At 44.5% G+C, this 23485-nt stretch overlaps 2 protein-coding genes across 5 annotated transcripts in view; one reads left to right on the plus strand and one right to left on the minus strand.

The window, feature by feature from the left end:
* The first annotated feature begins 1162 nt into the window (after nucleotides 1-1162).
* On the plus strand, nucleotides 1163-11983 carry ANAPC2 (anaphase promoting complex subunit 2). Of its 2 annotated transcripts, XR_013977160.1 has the most exons (3): nucleotides 1163-3479; nucleotides 3731-4213; nucleotides 10003-11983. XR_013977160.1 is itself a non-coding variant. In XM_080972588.1 (2 exons), exons 1-2 carry the CDS (start codon nucleotides 1221-1223, stop codon nucleotides 3740-3742), a joined length of 2271 nt encoding a protein of 756 aa, XP_080828714.1. In that variant the 5' UTR covers nucleotides 1163-1220; the 3' UTR covers nucleotides 3743-5773. The 2 variants fall into 2 exon arrangements, 1 of the variants encoding a protein (XP_080828714.1); XM_080972588.1 differs by lacking the exon at nucleotides 10003-11983 and having other exon boundaries at nucleotides 3731-5773.
* Nucleotides 11984-12064: 81 nt separating this feature from the next.
* OCLN (occludin) overlaps nucleotides 12065-23485 on the minus strand; it is a 30710-nt gene continuing 19289 nt past the window's right edge. For all 3 annotated transcript variants that reach the window (XM_080972828.1, XM_080972826.1, XM_080972827.1), the window contains exons 6-9: nucleotides 19962-20156; nucleotides 18051-18222; nucleotides 16018-16059; nucleotides 12065-14625 (exon numbers count right to left, since the gene is read on the minus strand). In XM_080972828.1, the coding sequence (XP_080828954.1) occupies nucleotides 14524-14625; nucleotides 16018-16059; nucleotides 18051-18222; nucleotides 19962-20156 (511 nt within the window). In that variant the 3' untranslated portion in view covers nucleotides 12065-14523. The remainder of the gene's footprint in view (nucleotides 14626-16017; nucleotides 16060-18050; nucleotides 18223-19961; nucleotides 20157-23485) is intronic.

The raw sequence follows: 23485 nt of genomic DNA on the forward strand, positions 1-23485 counted from the left end.
AGGTTCAACTCAGCATCTCCAGGTAGAGCTGCCTGAAAACCTGTGGAGCTGCTCCCAGTCAGACTAAGCTGAGCTTAATGGACCATTGATCTGATTCATTATAAGGCAGCTTCCAATGTTCCACTGGCCAGCTGGTTCAGAACTATGCATTGCTTAAAGCAGGTGTGGGGAACCTTTGAGCCAGTTTCTCTTTAAGTCAAGAGGGGGCCCTTTGGACTGCTGGATGTTGCTTAACTACAACTCCCATCATCCATTGACATTGGCAGTGCTTGCTAGAGCTGATGGGAGTTGTGGTCCAGCAACATTTGGAGGGTCAACTGTTCCTCCCTCCTAAAAAGAAACTGGTATTGTAAGCCTTACATTAATTAAGTATATTTAATCAAGTATATATCTGCTCAGCTCACTTCTCTACTCCAATTTATTGATAGTCTGTTTTTAAAAACTTATATCTCGTCTAGTTTTCAGAATAAATTCAAGGCGGCTAATAATAAAATTCAGTTAAAATATAAAACCATTCACAATTCAACCAAATTATAAATCAAAATATTAGCATCCCCAGCTTCCATCAACAGAAATCCCAAATGTGCCTTTCCTAATCATTTTGGACTTTCCTGAAACTCATCACACCGTCAGAGACTGGGATCACCTTTTCCCAAAAAAGGTGTTGCTAGCTTTCAATTTCCCAAGGACAAGAGAGTCACTAATCACAGGTGAACAGACTCTGTAACAGAGCATTGCTTTAACAAATAAGAGACAGGGTGGATTCTCACTTTTAGCCTTTTTATTGTTAAAAAAAATGTTCTGTTTTAAATTAATAAAACAAGATGGCTCAAAAATGGTATAAGTCTATCATCAACAATAAGTTTATTGTGCTAGCCAAAGGCCATGACATTTCATAACAGTTTACTGAACTACAAACAAAAAATATCCTGGTTCATATAAATATAATTAATTGATCCATTTTCTTTCTTTTTGTCCCAATCAAACATTAAAGACGGCAGGCAGTAACTGCCCCCCCCCAAATAAACTTTTATTATATCTGCTTTTTTCCTGCATTGTAGTTTCTTGCTTATTATCTCATTGTGGAATTCAGTGTCAAAACATATTTGGCGGCGTCACGTCGCGCGTCGGACGTCGTTTGCCGTCGCCGCCGGTCCGCGCATGCGCGGAGGCGGGGCCTAGTCCTCCTCCGGGTCGCCGCCGCCGTGTTTGGACGCAAAATGGAACTGTCGGCGGCCTGGAGCGCGCTCAGCACCGGCCTGGTGCCGCCCGAAGCCCTGGGGATGGAGGCGCCACCGCGCTACGACTCCCCCCCCGACCTGCGCCCGGCCTGGGCCGCCCTCCGCCACCAGGGCCTGCAGGGCGCCCTGGAAGACTGGTTCCTCGAGGTCCTCCAGACGGACCTCCAGTCCCGCCTGGGCCCCGAGTTCTGGAGGCGCGCGGCGCCGGCGCCCGGTGAACCGCAGCACGCCCATTCCCTGCTGGAGGCCTTCCGCTGGCTGGAGGAGCGCCTGGCACCCTACCTGCGTGGCGCCGCCCTGCTGGAGGAGTGGGCGCCCGAGGCGGTGCCTGGCACCGGCGCCACTGGGCGCCTGCGCGGGAACCTTGACGCCCTGCTGCGCGCCGTGGTTTTCCTAGCGCCGCCAGGGGCGTTTCAGGAGGCGCTGGGCGACCTCTATGGGCGCAGCTTCCGGGTCTACATGGCGGGAAACGTAGCGCCAGCGGGCAGCGGCGAGGAGGAGGGAACCGTAGAGCGCTTTGAGGAGCTGAACGGCGTCCTGCACCGCCTCCGCCTCCTCGAGCGAATCAGCACACCCGCCGTGACCGACATCCTCCACCGCATGATCGCCGAGCGCCTGGAGGGCACCTGCCGGGGCGAGTTCGAGCGCTCCTTCCTCCCTGACTTCCAGGAATGGCTCGAGCGCGTGATTGGCTGGGTCGGCTGGGTCTTCCGGCGGGAGGGCGGGGCCGAGGCCGCCCCCCTGCGGCGCTGGCGCTGCCACGTCCAGAGGTTCTTCTACCGCCTCTACACCGCCATGAGGATCGAGGAGCTCTTTGGCATCATCCGAGATTTCCCCGACTCCAAGCCGGCCATAGAGGACCTCAAGTTCTGCCTAGAGAGGACCAACCAGCGCCAGCACCTCCTGACCTCCCTGAAAAGCGCCCTGGAGATGCGACTCCTCCATCCTGGGGTCAACACCTCGGACATCATCACCCTCTACATCTGCGCCATCAAGGCCCTGCGCCAGCTGGACCCCTCGATGGTCATCCTGCAGGTGGCCGGGGAGCCCATCCGCAAGTACCTGAGGACCCGCGAGGACACCGTGCGGCAGATCGTGGCCGGCCTGACGGGCGAGGGATCGGGAGACCTGGCGCACGAGCTCTCCCGAGCGGATCCCGTCGCCCTGGACAACGGGCAGGAGAGTGACGAGGAGGCTGGCGCCCAGCCGGAGGACTGGGTGCCCGACCCGGTCGATGCCCACCCAGCTGGAAAGCCCGCTGCCAAGCGCCGCTCGGCGGACATCATCACCCTGCTGGTCAGCATCTACGGCAGCAAGGACCTCTTCATCAACGAATACCGCACCCTGCTGGCCGACCGCCTGCTCCACCAGCTGAACTACAGCGCCGAGAGGGAAATCCGCAACGTCGAGCTGCTTAAGCTGCGCTTTGGGGAAACCCAGATGCTCTACTGCGAGGTGATGCTGAAGGACATGGCCGACTCGCGCCGGATCAATGCCCACATCCGGGACGAGGAGCAGAAGCTTCCGGAAGGCCAGAGGCCCCCCTTCCGGCTGGCGGCCGCCATCATTTCCAGCGAGTTTTGGCCGCCCCTCAAGGAGGAGAAGCTGGAGCTGCCGGCCGAGATCAAGGCCGCCATGGAGGACTATGCCCGGAAGTACGAGAAGCTCAAGGCCATGCGGACTCTGAGCTGGAAGCACCACTTGGGGGCGGTCTGCCTGGAGGTGGAGCTCGCCGATAGGACGCTCTCCCTGTCCGTCACGCCGGCCCAGGCGGCCATCATTCTCCACTTCCAGGAGAAGGGCACCTGGACCCTGGAGGAGCTGAGCGCGGCCCTCCACTGCCCCCCGGCCCTCCTGCGCCGCAAGCTGGCCCTCTGGCTCCAGCAGGGAGTGCTGCGCGAAGAGGCGCCCGGCACCTTCACGGTGGTGGAGGAGGCGCCCAAGGAGGCGCCCGAGAAGGTGGTGCTGGTGGAGAGTGACGAGGAGGGCGACTCCGCCATGGCCTCCCAGGCCGACCAGAAGGAGGGGGAGCTCCAGGTTTTCTGGACCTACATCCAGGCCATGCTGACCAACCTGGAGAGCCTGCCCCTCGAGCGGATCCACAGCATGCTGAAGATCTTCGTCATGACAGGTCCCATGGTCAGCGAGATCGACTTGCGGGAGCTCCAGATCTTCCTCCAGAAGAAGGTCCAGGACGAGCAGCTGGTCTATTGCGGCGGAGTCTACCGCTTGCCCAAGGCCGGGAACTGAAGCGCCGGGAACTGAAGCGCCGGGTGCGAGAGATCAACTGGGCGCCATCCGTTTGGGGATGCTACGGTTCCCACACAATAAAGCTATTTGTTTGCAACAAAGCACCTGGTTTTTTCCCCCCGGGAACCGAAGCGCTGGGTGCGAGAGATCCACCGGGCGCCATCCGTTTGGGGGCGCTACGGTTCCCACACAATAAAGATATTGGTTCGCAAGCATTGCGCCTGGGTTTTTCCCCCAAGGCTGGGAACTGAAGCGCCGGGTGTGAGAGATCCACTGGGTGCGAGAGATCCACTGGGTGATGTCCGTTTGGGGACGCTACAGTTCCCACGCAATAAAGCTATTTGTTCGCAAAAAAAACCCAACAACCATATATTTGGCACAAAACATATCTGGGCACAAAAAGGCTTTCCTCCGTCTCTCTCTGGAGACTGCAGTTCTTTGTTGAATGACTAAACACAATGTGGACAAATATCACATCCATCACCATAAGATGTCAAAAAACCCAACCCCCATATGTGCTCATAACTTTCAAGTAGAAACCTGCCAAGTGAGAGTGCATTTCCTGATACCTTCAGTTGCCCAACAGCTGAACACGTCTACTTGTATATCCAAACAAAATGCTTCGCTACGTCACATGACAGAAACCCACAATCATAACATGAAGATCAATAGTCATGTTCTCAAGGGAAAAATGGATACACGCAAGCCTGTTCTAAAACAAAGTAAGGAAGGAAGTAAAACCAGGTAGTTTTTAGTTCTTTTTTAAAATAGTAAGACTTCAAAAGACAGCTCTGTGACCAAATTATAAACACTTTGGTTGTTAAAACATTTGCATCTGTGGCAATTTTAGTCTAGTTTTTATGAACAGAATAATTTCAAAGGTCACCCAGTCAGCCCATGTTAGCTGGTTAAAAAGAGGTATAACAGCCCAGGACCCATCAAGCAGTTATTGATTTGTATTTTGAGAAAGTTAAACTATTTTAATAATTTATGTGGTTTTATAGACTCTAGATGTTTTTGACTGCTGTTTAAATTATTATATTTCATGGAAATTTTACATTATTTACTTTTAGATCTTTAAAATCAATAAATAGCCCTCGTATACTTAAGGTTTTAGGTTTTGGGCTCTGGATATCACACACACAAATCAGACTATCCAATTAATTATATCCGATTATTTTTAAAAAAAACCTACAAAAATTGCCTAATATTGCTACAATATGGAAACACTCATTTTTCAATATAAAACGTCAAGTTTGAAATATGTCAACCTTCACCTGATTCTTCTGTAGAAATTAGGAAATACTGTAGTTGAAAGTTTTGGGGAACCATCCAGTAAGCTTGCTGCTGCTTCCATTCATTTCAACATTCACTGTGACCCATTTGAAATATCATTTGTTTTCCTTCAGAACACCTGGCTATAATCTGTTGTTCCAAAAAGGTTTATAGAATCATAGAATCATAGAGTTGAAAGAGACCACAAGGGCCATCGAGCCCAACCCCCTGCCAAGCAGAAAACACCATCAGAACACTCCTGACATATGGTTGTCAAGCCTCTGCTTAAATACCTCCAAAGAAGGAGACTCCACCACACTCCTTGGCAGCAAAGTTTTAATAGAGGACTAAGTACACACTATAAAACTCTGATCATTTAAATTACATTCACATAAAACATTTCATTTCAACAACAATGTGCTGGGTGAAGGTATTTAGTTAGAACTAGAAGACAGGAGTGCCTGGTGTGCTCTGGTCCATGGGGTCACGAAGAGTCGGACACGACTAAACGACCAAACAACAAGCGCTGTGATGTAAACCACTGAGCCTTGGGCTTGCTGATTGGAAGGTTGGCGGTTCGAATCCCCGTGACAGAGTGAGCTCCCGTTGCTCGGTCCCTGCTCCCGCCAACCTAGCAGTTCGAAAGCACCTCAAAGTGCAAGTAGATAAATAGGTACCGCTCCGGCGGGAAGGTAAACGGCGTTTCCGTGTGCTGCTCTGGTTTCGCCAGAAGCTTAGTCATGCTGGCCACATGACCCGGAAAACCTGTCTGCGGACAAACGTCAGCTCCCTCGGCTAGTAAAGCGAGATGAGTGCTGCAACCCCAGAGTCGTTCGCAACTGGACTTAACTGTCAAGGGTCCTTTACCTTTTTTTAAGGCTTGAAAATATTTTCCCTATATTAATTAATAGCTGATAATTTACATTTTCTCAACAACATTTATTTGCAAGCATGGTATTACCCTTACAGTTGTTGTGTGCAATTAAAATGTGTGGTGTTTGTTTTAAGATTAACACCCTGCAGCTTATTTATTTTGAAAAATTATATCCATCTTTTCACCATCTCGTTCTCAAAGCAGCTTACAATGAAAAAACCACAAAATTTCTAAAATAAAAACATAATTAAACTGCAAAAAAATTAAACCTCAGAAATTTAAATATCCAACATCTGAACAAGAAAATGAGAATGTTTTAGGAACGGGTCGGCAAGGTTTACCTTGCCTGGTCTGGTTTACTCCAGCAGAGATCCCTCTGTTGGCCGGATCGAGCTCGTTCGTGAGCGCACACAGCTGCAATTTCTGGTGTCTCCGTCTGCACAGACGCAATTTTCGGCATCTGAGCATGTGCGGACGCGATTTCCGGCACCGCGGAAGCGAGTCCCTGCGCCACGCTGTGCCGTTTTAGCACAGTGTGTGGGGACTCGCTGAGCGGGCAGCTCGGTTCGGGGGTGGCTCGGGGGCCGGTTAAATGACCCCTGCGGGCCACTTGTGGCCCATGGGCCTTACGTTGCCTTCCCCTGTTTTAGAACATTGGAGAAGCATCCATGAAGCAAAGGCCTCCTGGAATAAGATGGCTTTAACCAGGCACCTGAAACTAAACAGAGACAGTGCCTGTCATAATATGTTTGTTTGCATAGTTGTGATACTGAGCGCTGCTTCAGATTCTGCAGATACCATATTCCTCCCTGCAAAGACGAGGAACATTTTGCATCATCATTTATTATGACACAATTGGAACTGACGAATGTTAAATCAAAACTGATGAAATATTTCAGTGCAATTCTTGACTCCACACCCTTACCCTCCTTCTCTCGATTCAGCCTGAGACTGGGTGAGAACTGCATGTGTTACCTCTTTTCTCCTAATTGAAATCCTCACAGGAGAGGCCAGACCAAATATTTCCATATTCTTAGTACAATTTGTAACACAAAATGTGTTTAAGTAAAGATTATAAATGAAGGTGATCGTTTAAGAGCTTAAAGAAGTGTATTATCATAATTGTTTTCTCTTAGGCACAAAGGAAGCTGCTTGATACCAAATAAAGTCCAATGGTCATCTAGTTCAGTATTGTCTGAGCTAGACAATACTGAAAGACAATGTTAAACAATGGGGAAGGGTGTCATGAATCAGCCAGCCCCCAGGGACGGTTTGCAGCCGGCTCCCAGAGAATAGTTGCTGACATTTGAAGGAAGCAGTCAGGAACAGAGAGGGTTAACTGCCATGCACCCACCCCTTGGAATGCGCTGATAAGGGAATAGCTGAGAGCAAGCTAGAACACAGTCACAGCTCACTGGAAGCACAAATAGGTGAGAAAGAGTTAAGAGACAGCCTCTCAGAGACTGGGGAAGAGGAGGGAGCTGACCCCCTCCATGAATGGGAGGGCTGCAATATAGGAAGTGAAACAAAAGACTGGTCTCGCTGGAAGCATTTTTCAGAAGGGTCATGATGGTGGAGGCTGTGTTAGAGCCGTCTAGTTATCTGTTTGTTTTGACAATAAATCATCCTTTTTAATTAACTACGCTCACTGTGTTATCAAGCCAGGGACTGGACTCCTGACAAAGCGTTGCATACCCTCCAACATGTCTCCAATGAAAATAGGGACGTCCTGTTCCATATGTTGTGATGATGTAAACATTTGAATTGATGGAGCTGCAGCACAATCATTATTGAAGCTGAAGTGCAATAATAATAAACAGTTTTTGCTGTTGCTTCATTCAACATCCACATTACAAAATGTCCAGTGTATTTTGGGTCAAAGATAATTAATGCTGATTAAGAGATTGTAGGCTTTGCCTCTATTTTCTCTCACCACCTTCTTTTAGTATCTTGAACCTCTGTGTCTGAGGAGGAAATGTGGCTGTGCTTCACGTCATGATTGATATAGGACAACCAAGGATGCCAGGCCATCCTCTCTCAACTAGGTCATTCTTTCTAAAGTCTGTTTTGAAAGAGCTTGTACTCAGCTTCTCCACCTCTCCAGGAAAACACACACCTGACTCCACGGGTCTGTTTTCTGGGCAGTTGGCAGGATGCTGTGTGGGCTAAAGTCAGCAATAATGGAAGCCCATATAAAACCACCCTGCCAAGACCTGTCTAGTGCAACAAATACTTTAGGGATGCCTACAGGCTTGTCTGTTCTCCAGCAACTGGCAGAAATACATTCCCCCTGAACTTGGAGGGTAAACTGAGCTATCATGGTCAATTACCCTTCATAGACCTGTCCTCTGGATTAACTCAATCCCATTTTAGAGAAAGCTTTAACTCGAGGGTTACTGTATTTTTCGCACCATAGGACGCACCGGACAATAGGACACACTTTGTTTTAGAGGGGGGAGAACAAGAAAAAAAAATTCTCCCCCTCTCTGCCCAGCGCCCCTTCAGCGAAGTGGCAGGAGGCGCTGTGCAGAGAGGGGGAGAACTTTCCCCCTCGTTTTCCCGCTCTAAAACAAGGTGCCGTTTAAGGTGCGTTCAGGCGGCTACCTTGGAAGCCTGGAGAGCGAGAGGGGTCGGTGTGCACTGACCCCTCTCGCTCTCCAGGCTTCAGGTTCCTTTCGACCTGCTCTTTGGGGCTGGCGGGGGGAAGCCCACCACCAGCCCCAAAGAGCAGTTCAGGGAGCAGCGGAGAGGCTCCTGCCATAGCCGTGCGTCACCTCTCCAGCCGGGAGAGGGTCGCGGGGGGCTGCTTTAGCCCCGCGCGCGCTCTCCCGGCTGGAGAGGTGACGGGCGGCTATGGCAAGAGCCTCAAGAGCCGCGCGTCACCTCTCCAGCCGGGAGAGGGTCGCGGGGGGCTGCTTTAGCCCCGCGCGCGCTCTCCCGGCTGGAGAGGTGACGCGGGGCTGTAGAGGCTCCTGCCATAGCCGCGCGTCACCTCTCCAGCCGGGAGAGGGTCGTGGGGCTATGGCGTCTTCGCTCCATAGGACGCACACACATTTTCCCTTCATTTTTGAAGGGAAAAAAGTGCGTCCTATGGAGCGAAAAATACGGTAACTGCTCCCGAAAAGACTCTCAACATTCAAGAAATAGCTGCAAAGCCTCAGTAACCACTCCCATATTGACACTACAAAAAGGCCCAGCCTCAGCTATCAAGTTTTCAGAGGATCATAAAAACATACAAGAACAAAACAACTATATAAAACACAGTAGAGCGATTAAAACCAGCTACTCAACATGCTTGGAAGCCAGTGCAAATAAAATAGTCTTCACCTGGTGCTGAAAATGACACAGAGTTTATTTTACTCCAAGGAATAGTATTTTCCATAAGAGGTGCCACCACTGCAAAGGTGCCCCTCTCTGGTCACCATCGGCCTTCAGTGGAGAAAAATCTCAAATAATGATTTCAAACGGTGAATTCAACTCAGGTAGGCTCACGTGGAAGAAGGCACTTCTTTATAAGACTCAGGTCCCAGGTTGTTTAAGGTTAGTTCCAGTGGCCTGTGGCGTTGTTTAGAGTGACAAGATATAGCCAGTTTCGGTTAGAACTTAACAGCTGTTTTGGACTAATTAAAGTACAGTATCTGACAGGAGTGCCTGGCGTGCTCTGGTCCATGGGGTCACAAAGAGTCAGACATGACTAAACAACATCATCATCTGACAACACAGTCCCCTGTAGAATTCATTGCAGTACGTAGTCTAATCTGGAGGTTACCAGAGCATGAATCAGAGGACCAGACTCTCTCTTCTCATGAGGGGGTCACAGCTGGCAAACCATCTGAAGTTGTTGAAAGGTGCTTCATATCAACCACAGAAGGCACTCAAGTCTCCATTGACAATGCCGGATCTTGCAGCAACCACAAATTTCACAGCTAATCCGTCATAAGTGATACCCCAACCAGAATGGTTTGGATACCTCTATCTTATCAGAACTGAGCTTCAATGTATCAGTCCTCATCCAGTCAATTTAAAATCCAAAATGCTGGTTCAGCAAGGCTACAGCCTCAGCTGAATGAGATGAAAAGAAATGGAGCTGGATGGCACAAACATACTGATATTTCCAGATCTTCAGACAACCTCATTCAACAGCTTACCGTAACTGAGATATAAGTATAAAACCTGTACTAAAGGCTGATGGGATTTCAAAGTTGATTTTGCTGGTGCTTTCTTCAAAGGAATGCTGAGACATGTTTCTTTCGACCAACCACGGATGCTGTGAGCCTGTCAACTTGATACAGGTGCATGTTGGGAATTGTAGGTTTGTTTGCAATCTTGCCTGAGACATGTATTTTTTTGTTTTGTTTTAAGCGAGAAGTTGCTTCCTGTTATGAACTGGGCAGAGGGGACTGAGTCAATCCCATTTATTCAAACTGTTCAGAAGAAGAAGAGGAGTTTGGATTTGATATCCCGCTTTATCACTACCCGAAGGAGTCTCAAAGCGGCTAACATTCTCCTTTCCCTTCCTCCCCCACAACAAACACTCTGTGAGGTGAGTGGGGCTGAGAGACTTCGAAGAAGTGTGACTGGCCCAAGGTCACCCAGCAGCTGCATGTGGAGGAGCGGAGACGCGAACCCGGTTCCCCAGATTGCGAGTCTACCACTCTTAACCACTACACCACACTGGGTGTAGTGATTGTTGTTGTCGTTTAGTCGTGTCTGACTCTTCGTGACCCCATGGACCAGAGCATGTGTAGTGATTACAAAACTTTATTGTTGTCAATACTGTGGTGATGGTAGGATGTACTCTTTCTATGAAGTCAGTCTGCTGTGGAATCCTTACCGGCAAGACTGGTGCACTCTGTACATGCTTGCGCCATTTATTTCTGAAGCATTCACAGCAGATAGCCACATAGTGCAATCTTGTACATATGTATCAAGGAGCAATCCCCATTAGGTGTAGTTTACTTCTGAGTAATGTGGTTATTGCTGCATGAACCCACACTAGAAACTGTGATAGCATAAATTCCTTCAGAACAAAGGTAGCACATATCCAAGTATTTATGCAGCTGTAGTGTTTAAGTGCCTACTGTTTCTTTGCAAAAGAGAAGGCGGAAATCTGAACAGGTGGAGGGCACATTTTCCCCCTCTCAACAAAAAAGCAACTGTGCCAGCAGGGGCCCCTTCTGAACCAAAGACTTTGGGCTTCATTAGGGGCTAAGTATTTGTATAATTGAAATGCTTAAGTGTCCAGTATCTTTGCAAGGAGGACAGAAAGAACCTGAACCTGACCTCTGGTTGTCAAGCAGCCCCACCAGGTCCAATATTCAACAACCAGAACTAAGACAGGGTATTTTCAGTATGTCTTTAATTGTGAAAATAATTTTCAGTATTGTCTAGATGGTACTTGATCTCCCCACTCCCACACATGAGAGTACAGATCAGGGCTTACATTGGAAGGGCTGTAGTAGTATTTTCATATGTGGCAGAGATTTCATAATGTAAAAAAATATTGTTCTAAAATTATTAGTAATAAGTACTTTATCTGATTGCTAGACTCCTAAGATATGTCACAAAGACTGGTTGAACAGGTTGCAGAGCATAGCCATAATGGAAAATGCTACATGCTTTATTAAAACAGTAACTGACCAGCTGTTCATTATTATTTTTTAGAATGCTCATTTTATTTTGGAGACATCATGGGCATAATTCACAATGAGACCCACTGGACTCTGATCTGAAACTAGACCTGAGACAGACCCACATAATTAGCATCATTCAAGGATAGCTGGAGTTTCATTAAATCATTGATGCTCATGGAAACTTTTCTGGGCACCCATTCTTACAGTTCATATACAATGTGTATCGTTATGTGTGTTTAAAGGAAAGCTACATTTTATTGCTTCACCCACAGCCATGTCCTGTTAAATGCTGTGTATGAGCTTGCCCCTCTCAACCATTAGAAACCACCAGTTGAACTATCCCTTTGGGAATGGTGTGCACTAGTTGCCAGGCAGAGATGAGGTGCAATGGCCCTTTGCTTAAATCCATGCTCTGCTCCCATAAGGCATGACCCTAGGTTCTTAACACAATAGAATATTCTGTTGTTGCTCTATAGAAAGGCTCCTGTGACACCTTTAGACCAACACACCTATTTGTAGCAGAAGCTTTTGTGGATTAATAGTCCACTTCATCATGTGCTTCCAATGACATACTTTGCTCCATGAAAGCTTAAGCTACAATAGATCTCTTAGTCTTAAGGAAGCACATACCTCTTCTTAATTTAATTTCTGCCACAATAGATTAACACAGCTGCCACTTGAAGTTCATACATAGTTCATGAAACCCCCCCACCCCCAAAAAAACCCCTTAGCAATGGAGCATGCAAGAAAAGTAAATATGTCCAAGCACTCCCATCTTAATCACTAGGGAATTAGTATTAAGCACATTATTTTATTGACACCATATAACAAAAATACAAATCAGCCATTATGTACACAGTTATAATGTTCCAATTAAGACAAATTAAAAGCACACTTTCCATTCTTTTCCCAAATTCAAGGAATTTGTTTTTCTTTATTCAGTCCATTAAAATCCTTATGAACATTGTCCGTTATCTAGAGCAGGCACAGGCAAACTCGGCCCTCCAGACGTTTTGGGACTACAACTCCTATCATCCCTGACCACTAGTCCTGTTAGCTAGGGATGATGGGAGTTGTAGTCCCAAAAACATCTGGAGGGCCGAGTTTGCCTATTCCTGATCTAGTGTCTTGGATGTATACGGGTGCTTTCAGGCGAATATACTTTCCCCCGTAAGCAGTGCAAGCCCTGCTTGAATCTACAGGGCTGCACAGCTACAGCAGAATGGCCAACTACAACTGTGGCCTTTACTGAACAAAAAACTGCCATTTTTAATTATCATGGAATGCATGAAGATTAGACAGCATCTATATTCCACTAGCAGACATGGATAATATTGTGCTGTTATTCACAATGCAACTACAGTAGACTCGCAAGTTGCTCAGGGGTTACATTTATAAAGCCAAAACAGCATATAGTCAGAACAATCCCTGAACCACCCCTGGCATGATCACCCCTCCCCTTCTTCTGAAGCTGGTGTGCTGAGTGGGCCTTGTCCCCCATGTAAGGCAGAGAGCTTTTAAGCCTTGCTTAGCAGGCTCTGGGGTCTCACAAAGTCCCAACAAGATCTTGAGGAGGCCTCCAAAACCCTTGCGACAGCCTAACAGCTCTCTGCCTTGTGTGCATTTAATTTGTGTGATGTCAGTTTACCGGCTGCCAGGCACATAAAGCTGTATTCACACAAGTTAAATGCACACAGGGGGTGAGTCTGCTGTGTTTAAAACTGAGCTACGGTAACTGTAGCAAAGAAATAAGTAAATAAGTCTGCCCACAAGAAAAATGCAAAAATTTGTATTATCCGTTATTAAGTCAAAAGTGTTACAAAATAGGAAGTGTACACACTTTTATGTTGTATTTTGGTTTGACTAAAAAAGGGATTACCCTAGCATGAATATATCAAAATAATGTGTGAAATATGCCTTAAAAAGAAAACAACTAAGTGTTAAGCTTTAGCCTTGATATGCCAATATAGATTAGTAGTTTAATCTCATGGAACCAGTTTCCTGGTTCAGATGTCAAACTAAACCATAGTTTAGCATAATGAGAACTTATGCAGCAAAGTCTTCATCTCAAATGCCCCCACTCGCCAGTCACCAGCACAAGTGTGAAGTGGAGCTGGGAGACTTAGCCACAGCTTGTCATGTTATCTAAACTGACAAGGTGCAGTTAATGTTAACAATGGCTTGTTTGCTACTTCAGATGATGTTTCACTTTGGGAAAAGGGGGCCATACAAATCTTGGAGAACTGAAGGCTATTGCATTTGCGCTACAGCAGGCATGGAGTGTGCCAAGAACTGACCTAAGAGAGCACTGGATCTCAGTAAGTATACAATTCATTTGGATTTTCACTGGGTATTCCTAAGTGACGGTGCTTTTGTTAAACATAACATTCATGTTTATAAAATGATCAGTTTCTACTTTGGTTTCCATTCTTCTTTGGCTATGGCAAAACTGTTTTACTGTAGAGTGGTCCGGACTTTGGCAACTTAGAAGAACCAGGCTAGCTGTAGTCGATCCTTTTTTACATACTCAGATACAACTCAAAAGTCAATCCACAGAAGATATTAAGAGTCAAAACATTGCTACTGAAAGCTACATTTGTACAATGAGAACATTCCTTACAATACAAATGGTTATTTTAAAAAATAACAGATATATTTACATTTAGTTTCACATTGACATTGATGATACCATACAAAATGATCCAACATTGGCTGCACCTAAAAAATACAATTCTTAATATTTTGACATTTACAAGGAAAATTGGTTGCTATGTTTTGAAAACAAAATAATGAAGAAACGTACCTTTTGGAAGAAGCACCCAGACCACACTATGAATGGCATTAGAAGGATACAATGTGGCAATAAATCTTTAAGAAAGGGAGGACTGGATTATTTGGGGGGGGTAACAATATTTTCTTTGGGGGGGGGACATTTCTCAACTGCTTTTAAAAATAAGATGCGACATACAGAGGTGAATGGAGGATGAGTCATCACAGACAAAGGACAGGAAGATGCCCACTACATGTTAAAACGGATGAACCTGATGTGATGAGTGGTGAAATTCCTTGACTCAGTGAAACAATAAGAGGTCTCATATACTGAGTGCTCAATTTCATACTTCATAGTAAACATGGCACAAGTGTTGTATTGGTGAAAATATCGCCCTGTCATTATCTGTGGTCCAACACAATCATGTCCCACCTTTATGAAAATTAACATATTTAAGCAACCAAGCTGTCTTTCTTCTTGTTATGACTTTCGTCTGTCATAATCACTGACCATCCTCTTGATGTGCGACAGTTTGCTCTTTAGTACCTTGCAGTGGGCTTTGCGGTTCTTATAGTCTGCTGACTAAAACACAGAATGAAAACTATTAATAAATGAAGTAAATCAAATTTCATCTTAAAAACGCTAGAATAATATACTGTCTTATTCATTCAAAGTGATCACTATCAGAAGAGGCAAATGAGCCTATTCTGAAATTCTCAATAGTTTATGAAGTCCTTAAAACAATGAATTTGCAGAATAATCACCAAGGGATATGACCTCATGTGCTTCTGTTCAAAACTGAAGGAACACGTAAGTTTGAATTTTGAATGTGTAAATGTCTAAAGACAATGCATAAAACAAGCACCCTTAGATGTACTGCTAGATAAGAGTTTAATGGTCATTGTATTTGTTTAAAAACCAATGAAAATTTGTTAAAGGGGGGGGGGGAATAAACGGAAGGAACATGTATGGCAGACCAATAGCTGTGCTTCTGTTTTAAAAGAGACAGAACAGTTCAAAGACAACAGTTTGAAAAGCAGGCTGCCGCTTTAACAGTAAGAATTCATATGGTGAACACACCCAACATTAGATTCTGTCCAATATTGGTGCAGGGAGGGAAACACCCCAGACAGCTAGAGACTGAACATATTTTGGCTCTGTATTTGACAGGGACAGATGCAAGCCCAACCTCGGCTTGCCCTGCCTCTGCAACCTGCAACCTGCAAAGTGGTCTGAATTTTGGAATATCCATCAGGTCAGAGCCAAATTCTTAAGAGCTGGAGCTGGGAGGCAGAGGATTGCTATGGCTATGAGCTTGTACCTGGACAGTATAAAACCAAAACAGATCTTAGCCTTCTGCCAAACTCTGGTGATTCATCCTCTCTCTTCCATAGCTCCAGTGTTCAGAGGAAAATTGGTTTCATCTTGCCCACCAGAGGCTGCCTGGCCTCCTCACCTGTAGATTCAGTGACAGAATCCGTAGATCCAACTTTTCCACTGGAGGCTAAAGTGGTACTGGTGGCACAGAAACCCTTTCACCAGCTGAGGCTGGTGTGCCAACTGCACCCTCTCCTAGACAGAAATCACCTGGGCCAGAGTCATCCAGGCTATGTTAACTTGGCAACTTGTTCAACAAGAACTCAGTCACAGTTGAAGTCTACATGTTCCGTGGCCAAGGATTACTGCAACACGTCTGGGACACTTCTAGCCCCATCATGTTGCACATATGTTCAATGAATTAGGTCCAAACTGGTGAAGAACAAAAATCAACAACTGTGGGATGACTAGTGTTTTTGAAAAGACACCACAAGCTTTTTAGAAGACAAAAACAATTGCAACAGGTTTCAGGAAGCAGCCACTGAAAGTCTGCAAAAATTGACAATCCAACCGTACTTCTTTCAAAGTGGGTTACACAGCCTGCTGCAACAGGAGATATCTTGGTTTACGCAGAGATTACTTAAGTAAACTACTTACTGCCTTTATATCCTTCAGTCGGTTGTATTCTTCAGCAGCAGACTACAAGTAAAAATAACTCAAATTAGATATCACAAACATTAGCAAAACTCAAAAGCAGAATGGAGGCAGGCTTCATTATGATGCATGTATAAATATTTAACTATTAAACCAATATCTTTATTGGTGACAAGAACAGTTGCAGGAACATAAGGAGAGCCTGGCTGGATCAGAGCAAAGGCCCATCTTGGCCACCATTCTTTTCTCAAACAGATGCCTATGGAAAGCCTGCAAGCACAGGCATCTGTTTGAGGAATTCCCATCTACCCCGATCCTTCACAAATAGGGACTGGAGACCACACACTACTTGGGAGTGGGGAAGGAGAGGTATGGTTCAGTGATAACCCACGGGCTTTGCATGCAGAATGTCCCAGGTTCAATCCCCAACTCCTCCAAGTAAAGCTTGCAAAGACTTGTGTCTGAAGCCCAGGAATGGCAATACAGTGGTACCTTGGGTTACATACGCTTCAGGTTACAGTCTCCGCTAACCCAGAAATAGTACCTCAGGTTAAGAACTTTGCTTCAGGATGAGAACAGAAATCGTGCTCCGGCGGCGCGGCAGCAGCAGGAGGCCCCATTAGCTAAAGTGGTGCTTCAGGTTAAGAACAGTTTCAGGTTAAGTACGGACCTCCGGAACAAATTAAGTACTTAACCCAAGGTACCACTGTACTCAAATAGATAGTCAAATGGTCCGACTTTTTAATGCAGTTTCCTTGATTCCTATAACCCACATAAGCCACCACCAATCAAAGATGACAACATTGGGATGGATGGAGTAATGGTTTAACTCAGCCTAAATAAGGAGTGGTTTCCAGGAAGCTAGCTGATAGGTTATTGGGGGGGGGGAGAGAGATGAGAGATAGCCACTGTAGGAGTCTAGACTCATTGACCACTGACAAGGGCCAGAGTCTCTATCTTTAAGCAGTGCTAAAGAGGCTAGAAAAGGGGATTGAGCAACAAACAGCAGGAAAGGAGACAGAGAAAAATATCCCATTATTTCATCAGTGTATTCACTCAAAAGCTGACTCAGATCCTTCAGAAAGAAAAAGGAAGCAGCAAACATTGTGCAGTCAGCCCCAAAAGTCTTCCTCAGAGGTCACCAACATTAAATACTTTCCACATTGCTAACTCCCACAACACTTGGGATTCTTGTTGGAAGAAGTAGGTTAGAAAGCTCCTTTATCAAGCATGTTACTTCCTCTAAAGCTACAAGCATTTGAGTCCCAGTCAGTATTAGTATTAAGGACTGCTTTCTACATTACAGTAACTTATAGATCTGTCTTTTCAGGTCAAAGAGCAACATCCTTTCTTTGGAAAGGGAAAACTGCTTCCAGCTACCTAGCCTAAGGGAAGCCTACGGTTAGAGTTGGTTTCAACAAACACTGCATTGATTATTAGGAGTTTAGGTGCTTCTTTCCTGGTTCCTTTTCAATTACAGTATCACAGACTTTAATAGCCTGTGATTTTTTTAGGGGAAAGCATATGGGACTAATAATAGTTGCCCATTGGCTACTAATACTGCGTTCAACATCTAAAGCCACATTTCAAAAAAACAAAGAAGAGCCATAAAAAATACAAATTTGCCTTCACCAAAACACTACTGAGTCACTTCACCAATCTTTTGCTCCTTTCAGTGACTCTTCAAGGCAGAGCTCCTTCCCTGACCTATTGCTTAAGAATGTTTTAAGTGGAGATGCCAAGGATGGAACCCGGATCCTTCTGCATGAGAAATATGATGTCCAGTGCAATGCCAATCATCCACGCTGGGTGGGGTTGATGGGAGTTGGAATCTGACAACATCTGGAGGGATATCCCACCCTGCACAGCCTTAGCTAGACTGTAGTTCTGGGAGATGGGATGCAAGCAAATTTAGTGCATATTACAGCACATGTGCAGACATAATTCTAGTGTCCAAAATTCTCTCAGGAGGCAAAAGGTGTATGTACCACTAAAGCAACACTCACATCGCAATATATTTCAATGAATGAAATTACCCTATATTCTTCACTGTCTTCAGGGTAGTCATCCAATTCTTTATCAAGACGAGAAATTTCTCTGCTGATTTCATCAAGCTCTGCTTGCAACCGCTTGTATTCTTGTAGACCTGCATCGAAATCTCGCTTGTATGCTTGCCTTTGTTGATCGGATGATACAGGTGGATATTCCCTGGATGAAGAGTGATTTAAATGTCATTGTTTGTGGAAATGGAGTGGGCAGTTGCAGAGAGACTTGCTGATTTAGCATTTGTTTATAGGGAAAGGATACCTATGATGTAAATTAATCTCAGTTGGTCAAAGCATGAAAATGTAGAATTTAGATCCGCATTCTCTACTAGAACTGGCAAATGCCTATAGGAGCCTTGTACAAAGATGAGCCAATGCCATAATAAAGAAGTACAATTCCACACCTTTAAAGAATAAAGTTTTCACTGTACTAAACATTAACCTGTGCAAAAGAAACATGTTAATAAATTGAAAAAACAACAAGTATCATGTTTGTTTTCCCAAGAAGAATTCTCAATCCCAGAAAGTTACTTCATGTCAACAGTTTCTGCAGTATATTGCAACACTTGCTTGTTAAATTACATTTTTAAGACAATATCACAGCATATTTTTGAAATGAACATTGACATGCTATATAACCTGATTTGATCAAATGGACTACACAAGTATGTCACTGAACACTTCCTATTTTTTTCAGTCATGAAATGAAAGAACCAGACAGGCAATGTACCGACGTGCTTATGGTATGCATATTATTATAGTTTTTATACTGAGTAACAATCCCATATAAAGTCATGATGGTAGACCATTTGCAACTTTCCTTCAGCAAGACTTCAGTTTCTAGAAATTATTACCACTATTTTGGGCTCCATCTTCTTTCCATGTACATATGGTTACCCAAAGAAATCTCTCTCTCTCTCTCTCTCTCTCTCTCTCTCTCACACACACACACACACACACACACACAAATATGCATTCCACATAATATGTTTTTTGCACATTGATTGGGCACATGCATGGAAAGGGCACTGTTTACTTAACAAGCAATGCGTGCTTTCCTTCATACTTCATTATCTTGGCTGACCGCATGAGTTGCCATAGTTACGCATAACACACTTGAGTTTCTAACTCAGGTTATATAAAGGGTAGCCGGAGTGCATTTCATTTGTACCTCTTATTTTGAAAATTGGTTACTATAAGTTTTACTTACAAAAAGGTCTGTTAAGGGACAAATCAAGAATTTCACAAACTATGTTACTATCTGATTAGAGTGAGGTATATTTACTTAATTGCTGGTCAGTTTTTACCTATTTAAGCAGTGATCCAACAACTTTTAACCAACTGAATCATATCACTGAAACACAGGAAGAGCCATTTCTGAAATCTTACATTCTTGTGACCAGATTCTAAAAACAGAGACCTTCCAAGTATGCATACAAGCAGCAGCTCAGGATGAGTCAGTTTCAGCAGGCAGTTTTCAGAGGCTAATAATGTTCCAAAATATGACATCTGCCTGCACCTCCCTTCATTTTCCTGCTCTGCACTAACATACAAGATTGACACCTTAATAGGTAGGTAACACACAGAAGCTACAGCAACTAATTTTTCAATCCATCACATTCATGTAAAATACTTATATTCAAACACAGTGATGCTTCCATCAGTAGTAGGAAAGGCACTGCACTTACATTTTCCCTACTGAAATACTAGTTTTTCACTAACAAGTAGATGACATCTACTTCTGAATTTCATATCCAGTTTCCATTTATGCTACCTGCTAAAGCCTCATGGTAACCTGCATCAACTTGAGTTAGAATAAGTGGGGTTCTCTGTACTGATGCTCTACAACCAGGCTGCCATTAACATGGTACCAATGCCCAGGTTTTATGGAATTGTCCATACCTGTCCCAGTCTTCCTCCAGTTCATCACAAGACTCTCCTCCAGTGGTGTAATCTGCATCATAGTTGTCAGTGTAGGTTCTCTTTGCTCTTCCTGCTCTTCCTTTTTGTGCTGGCTCCTTAGCTGACCCATTGTAACTGCTAGTGTTGGCATACTGAGGTGGCATTGGGCTCTTTGTTAAATTCACTTCAGGTATCCTGTTACAAAACAAAAACAATTCATTTCCACTGAGCAGAGATTAAGAAAGACAAAATAAAGACTGCTGGTTGTCAATGCTAGGCTTCCCAATGTTAAGATTATTTTCCTCATCACACAAAATGACACTATTGTCTAAGAGCTGTTGTACGAAGTCAGGAGGACTAATGCAACAGGTAACAAAGTCAGCGAAGTCATGCCAGATACTTTCTGCTCTGTAGCATAAGCTGGTACCCTTCTCTAGAAATGTTAATCAGAGTAACCCCTGTAATTCTAAGGGCTCAGAGTTACTGTTCAGCTTTAGTAAACTAATGATTAAAATATGAACAAAAGGGACCTACGCATTGAACTTGATGAAATAAAATGTTGGACGCATTTGCTTGACTGTTCTTTAACTTTAAGTATCCCAACCTTTTGCAAGTTGTACACATTTAATCTCCCTGTCATTTACAGAAAACAGTTGACTTCAAGAATCTAAGACAAAATGATATTAATTATTGTTTTCTTTGGCACACACACAACAGTCTTCAAATCCTTCTGTAAGCAAACCTCAGTATGTGCAAGTGAAACTACCAGATATACATCCTGCCTTAGTTTCCCTCATCATCTTCTGTGTTTTGTCATGTCTTTTTTGATATTGAAAGCCCCTCTCAACATGGCTCACATAATTAAAATTAAATTTTACTGTGAATATGGTTCTGACCCTCCCTGCTATAGCCATAGTTGGGGGCAGTTTTGGGAAGGGTCAGACCAATATTCATAACAAAACTTATTTTTAATTATGTAAACCACCCTGAGACTTGTGTTTAGCCATTACTGAAGGTGGTTTACATTTAACTTAGTCTTTAAGTGAGAAAACAAGAGTGGCACATCTTGGGTCAGGCACATTTTGGCTGGCCCCGATAGCCAAAATGGTGTGGTTTCTAGGACCCTGCCTTTTGCTTTCAATGCAATCCTGGGTATATTTATTTGAAAGTCAGTCTCGTTGCATTCATTGGGTCTTCTTCCTAGGTTAACAGGCATAGAGTTGCAGCTGTAGTAATTGACCTTACGCTGTGCCTCCATGGGAGGTCAGGCACAATTTCCAGCTCTATTTTGGGGGAACTGCGGTAAGAGAACAGGAGTTTGTTTTGGCAGGGACTAGTTGAGGTGGCTTGAGCACCAGTCAAACAGATGCCCCAAACCTTCCTCTCTAGCTGTTTGCCTGCCATGCCATGATGAGTGTTTTAGCAACATAGCCTTCCTTTCTAGCTTGAAGGTGGTGGGGAACACATCTTCTTCCATCTGCTCAAGGGTGATCCCTGCCCAACTCTAAGCTACAAAGAAACTTGATTGGGCTGGTAGAACACTTTCCAATGCATGGCGATAAAAATATTAGGCCCCCCCCCCCCGGTTAATTTATTTCCTGCAATTAGACCCCAGATGACCAAGGGACTTACACATTCTAGGTTAAGACATGGTTGTGAAACTTCTGAATGCCACTAATGTGACAAGCTGCCCCGCCTGCCCCCGCCCAATGAATGCAGTGTTTTTATTTCATTCAATATAGAGACTGAGAACATTATGAAATCTTCACTTGTGAGCTAAATTTGCAAGCAGGATGGTGTTGCTGCACCTCTCAAAACCTTTGGCCATCAACCTTTGACAACCATTCATTACAGCGCTATTTCATGTAATATGTATGCAAGGACTGTCCTTATTCCATTATGTTCATTCATAAACAGAATAACTAATAAGTTCAACTATGGCTATCTTCCAGACAAAACATAGTTCTGAAGGTACAAAGGCAAGCTGGATGAACGACATACTTTCTGATCACCAGTTCCTTTTGAACCCCATTAAAAGGTGATACATGGGGGCAAAGTAATGATAAACAACCAACACATCACCTAAGGCAGTGGCAGCCAGTATGATGCGCTCCAGATGTTATAGACTGCATTTCCCATTAATTCCTGGCCATTGGCTATGCTTGCTAGGGTTGATGGGAGTTCTAGTCCAAAACATCTGGAGGGCATACTACCTGATGTAAGGAACGCTTGATGAGCAAGTGGGCAATGGAAGCCAATACAGTGGTACCTCGGGTTAAGTACTTAATTCGTTCCGGAAGTCCGTCCTTAACCTGAAATTGTTCTTAACTGGAAGCACCACTTTAGCTAATGGGGCCTCCTGCTGCCACCGAGCCGCCGGAGCACGATTTCTGGTCTCATCCTGAAGCAAAGTTCTTAACCTGAAGCACTATTTCTGGGTTAGCGGAGTCTGTAACCTGAAGCTTTTGTAACCTGAGGTACCACTGTAATAGAAGGCAAGTCAGTTTTCTAAACAATGGAGCCAGAGAATATTACAAGAAGAGCAATCTCTTCAAGCAACCTCTACAAGCCCAGAGGATAACATGATTCTTTCAAATCACTATGCTTAACGTTCTCCCAACACACCCCTAAGTTGATATTGGCTCTTGATTAAAGGCTTTTTAAAAATTTCCACACACCCAAGAACTTGGGAGAAGTTTTTTTAAAGGCTGTTCAGTATTTACAAGATGCATGAAGGAAGATAGGATAGTACTGCTCATTCTTTAAAAATCCCTAGAGTTAGGATTCTTAGTGCTGCTTTAATGTTTCTAGGTGTTGGCTTTATGTTATTGTTTTCATCATAAATTCCCTTACAAAATGCTATGAAATGCAGGGTGCAACAGTGAAAGAACAATACACCCAAGGGACTAAGTCTGTAATCCTACGCCCTTATCTGACAACAAGTCCCACAGAACTCAGCAAGACTTACTTCCAGAGGACTGTAAGTGTATGTTTACTTCCTAGGTTATCAAAATGCGGATTGGTTATCCTTATCCAAATACTTATTAAACAGTGGAGGACACACATGAAAAGTAAACAGCAGTGTAACCGTGAAACTACGCTCTTAAAAGCACAGGGCCTGTGTTTGTTCTCTCAGGTTGTGTAAGTGTGAATGTGGACATTCTACATTTTATAAAATATTTGCACTTTTATTGTTAGGTCTGCATACCTTGAAAAGTATACCCACTCAGGCTCCAGCCTTGCTTTTACCTCAGAATATTGGGGGGGGGGACCCCACAAAGCTATGCACATCCCAAGTGAACACTGTAACAAATAAATCCTGTATATGACAAAGTGATAAGTAGCTACGAGATGAAGATCAACAGTATCCTTTTTTTCTTTTTTTCAAACACCCTAGTCTCTTAACTCTCTGGACAGGTCAGATCCAAGTGTTATTTATTTATTGAAGTTTTCCTATCCCCTCTAGGCTGGAGAACTTCACATAAGAAAAGCTTAAAACAACCACCCTTCACCCCATCCTCAAC

The sequence above is a fragment of the Podarcis pityusensis genome (genome assembly GCF_964106645.2).
Source record: "Podarcis pityusensis genome assembly, chromosome: 11".
Taxonomy (NCBI): Eukaryota; Metazoa; Chordata; class Lepidosauria; order Squamata; family Lacertidae; genus Podarcis; species Podarcis pityusensis.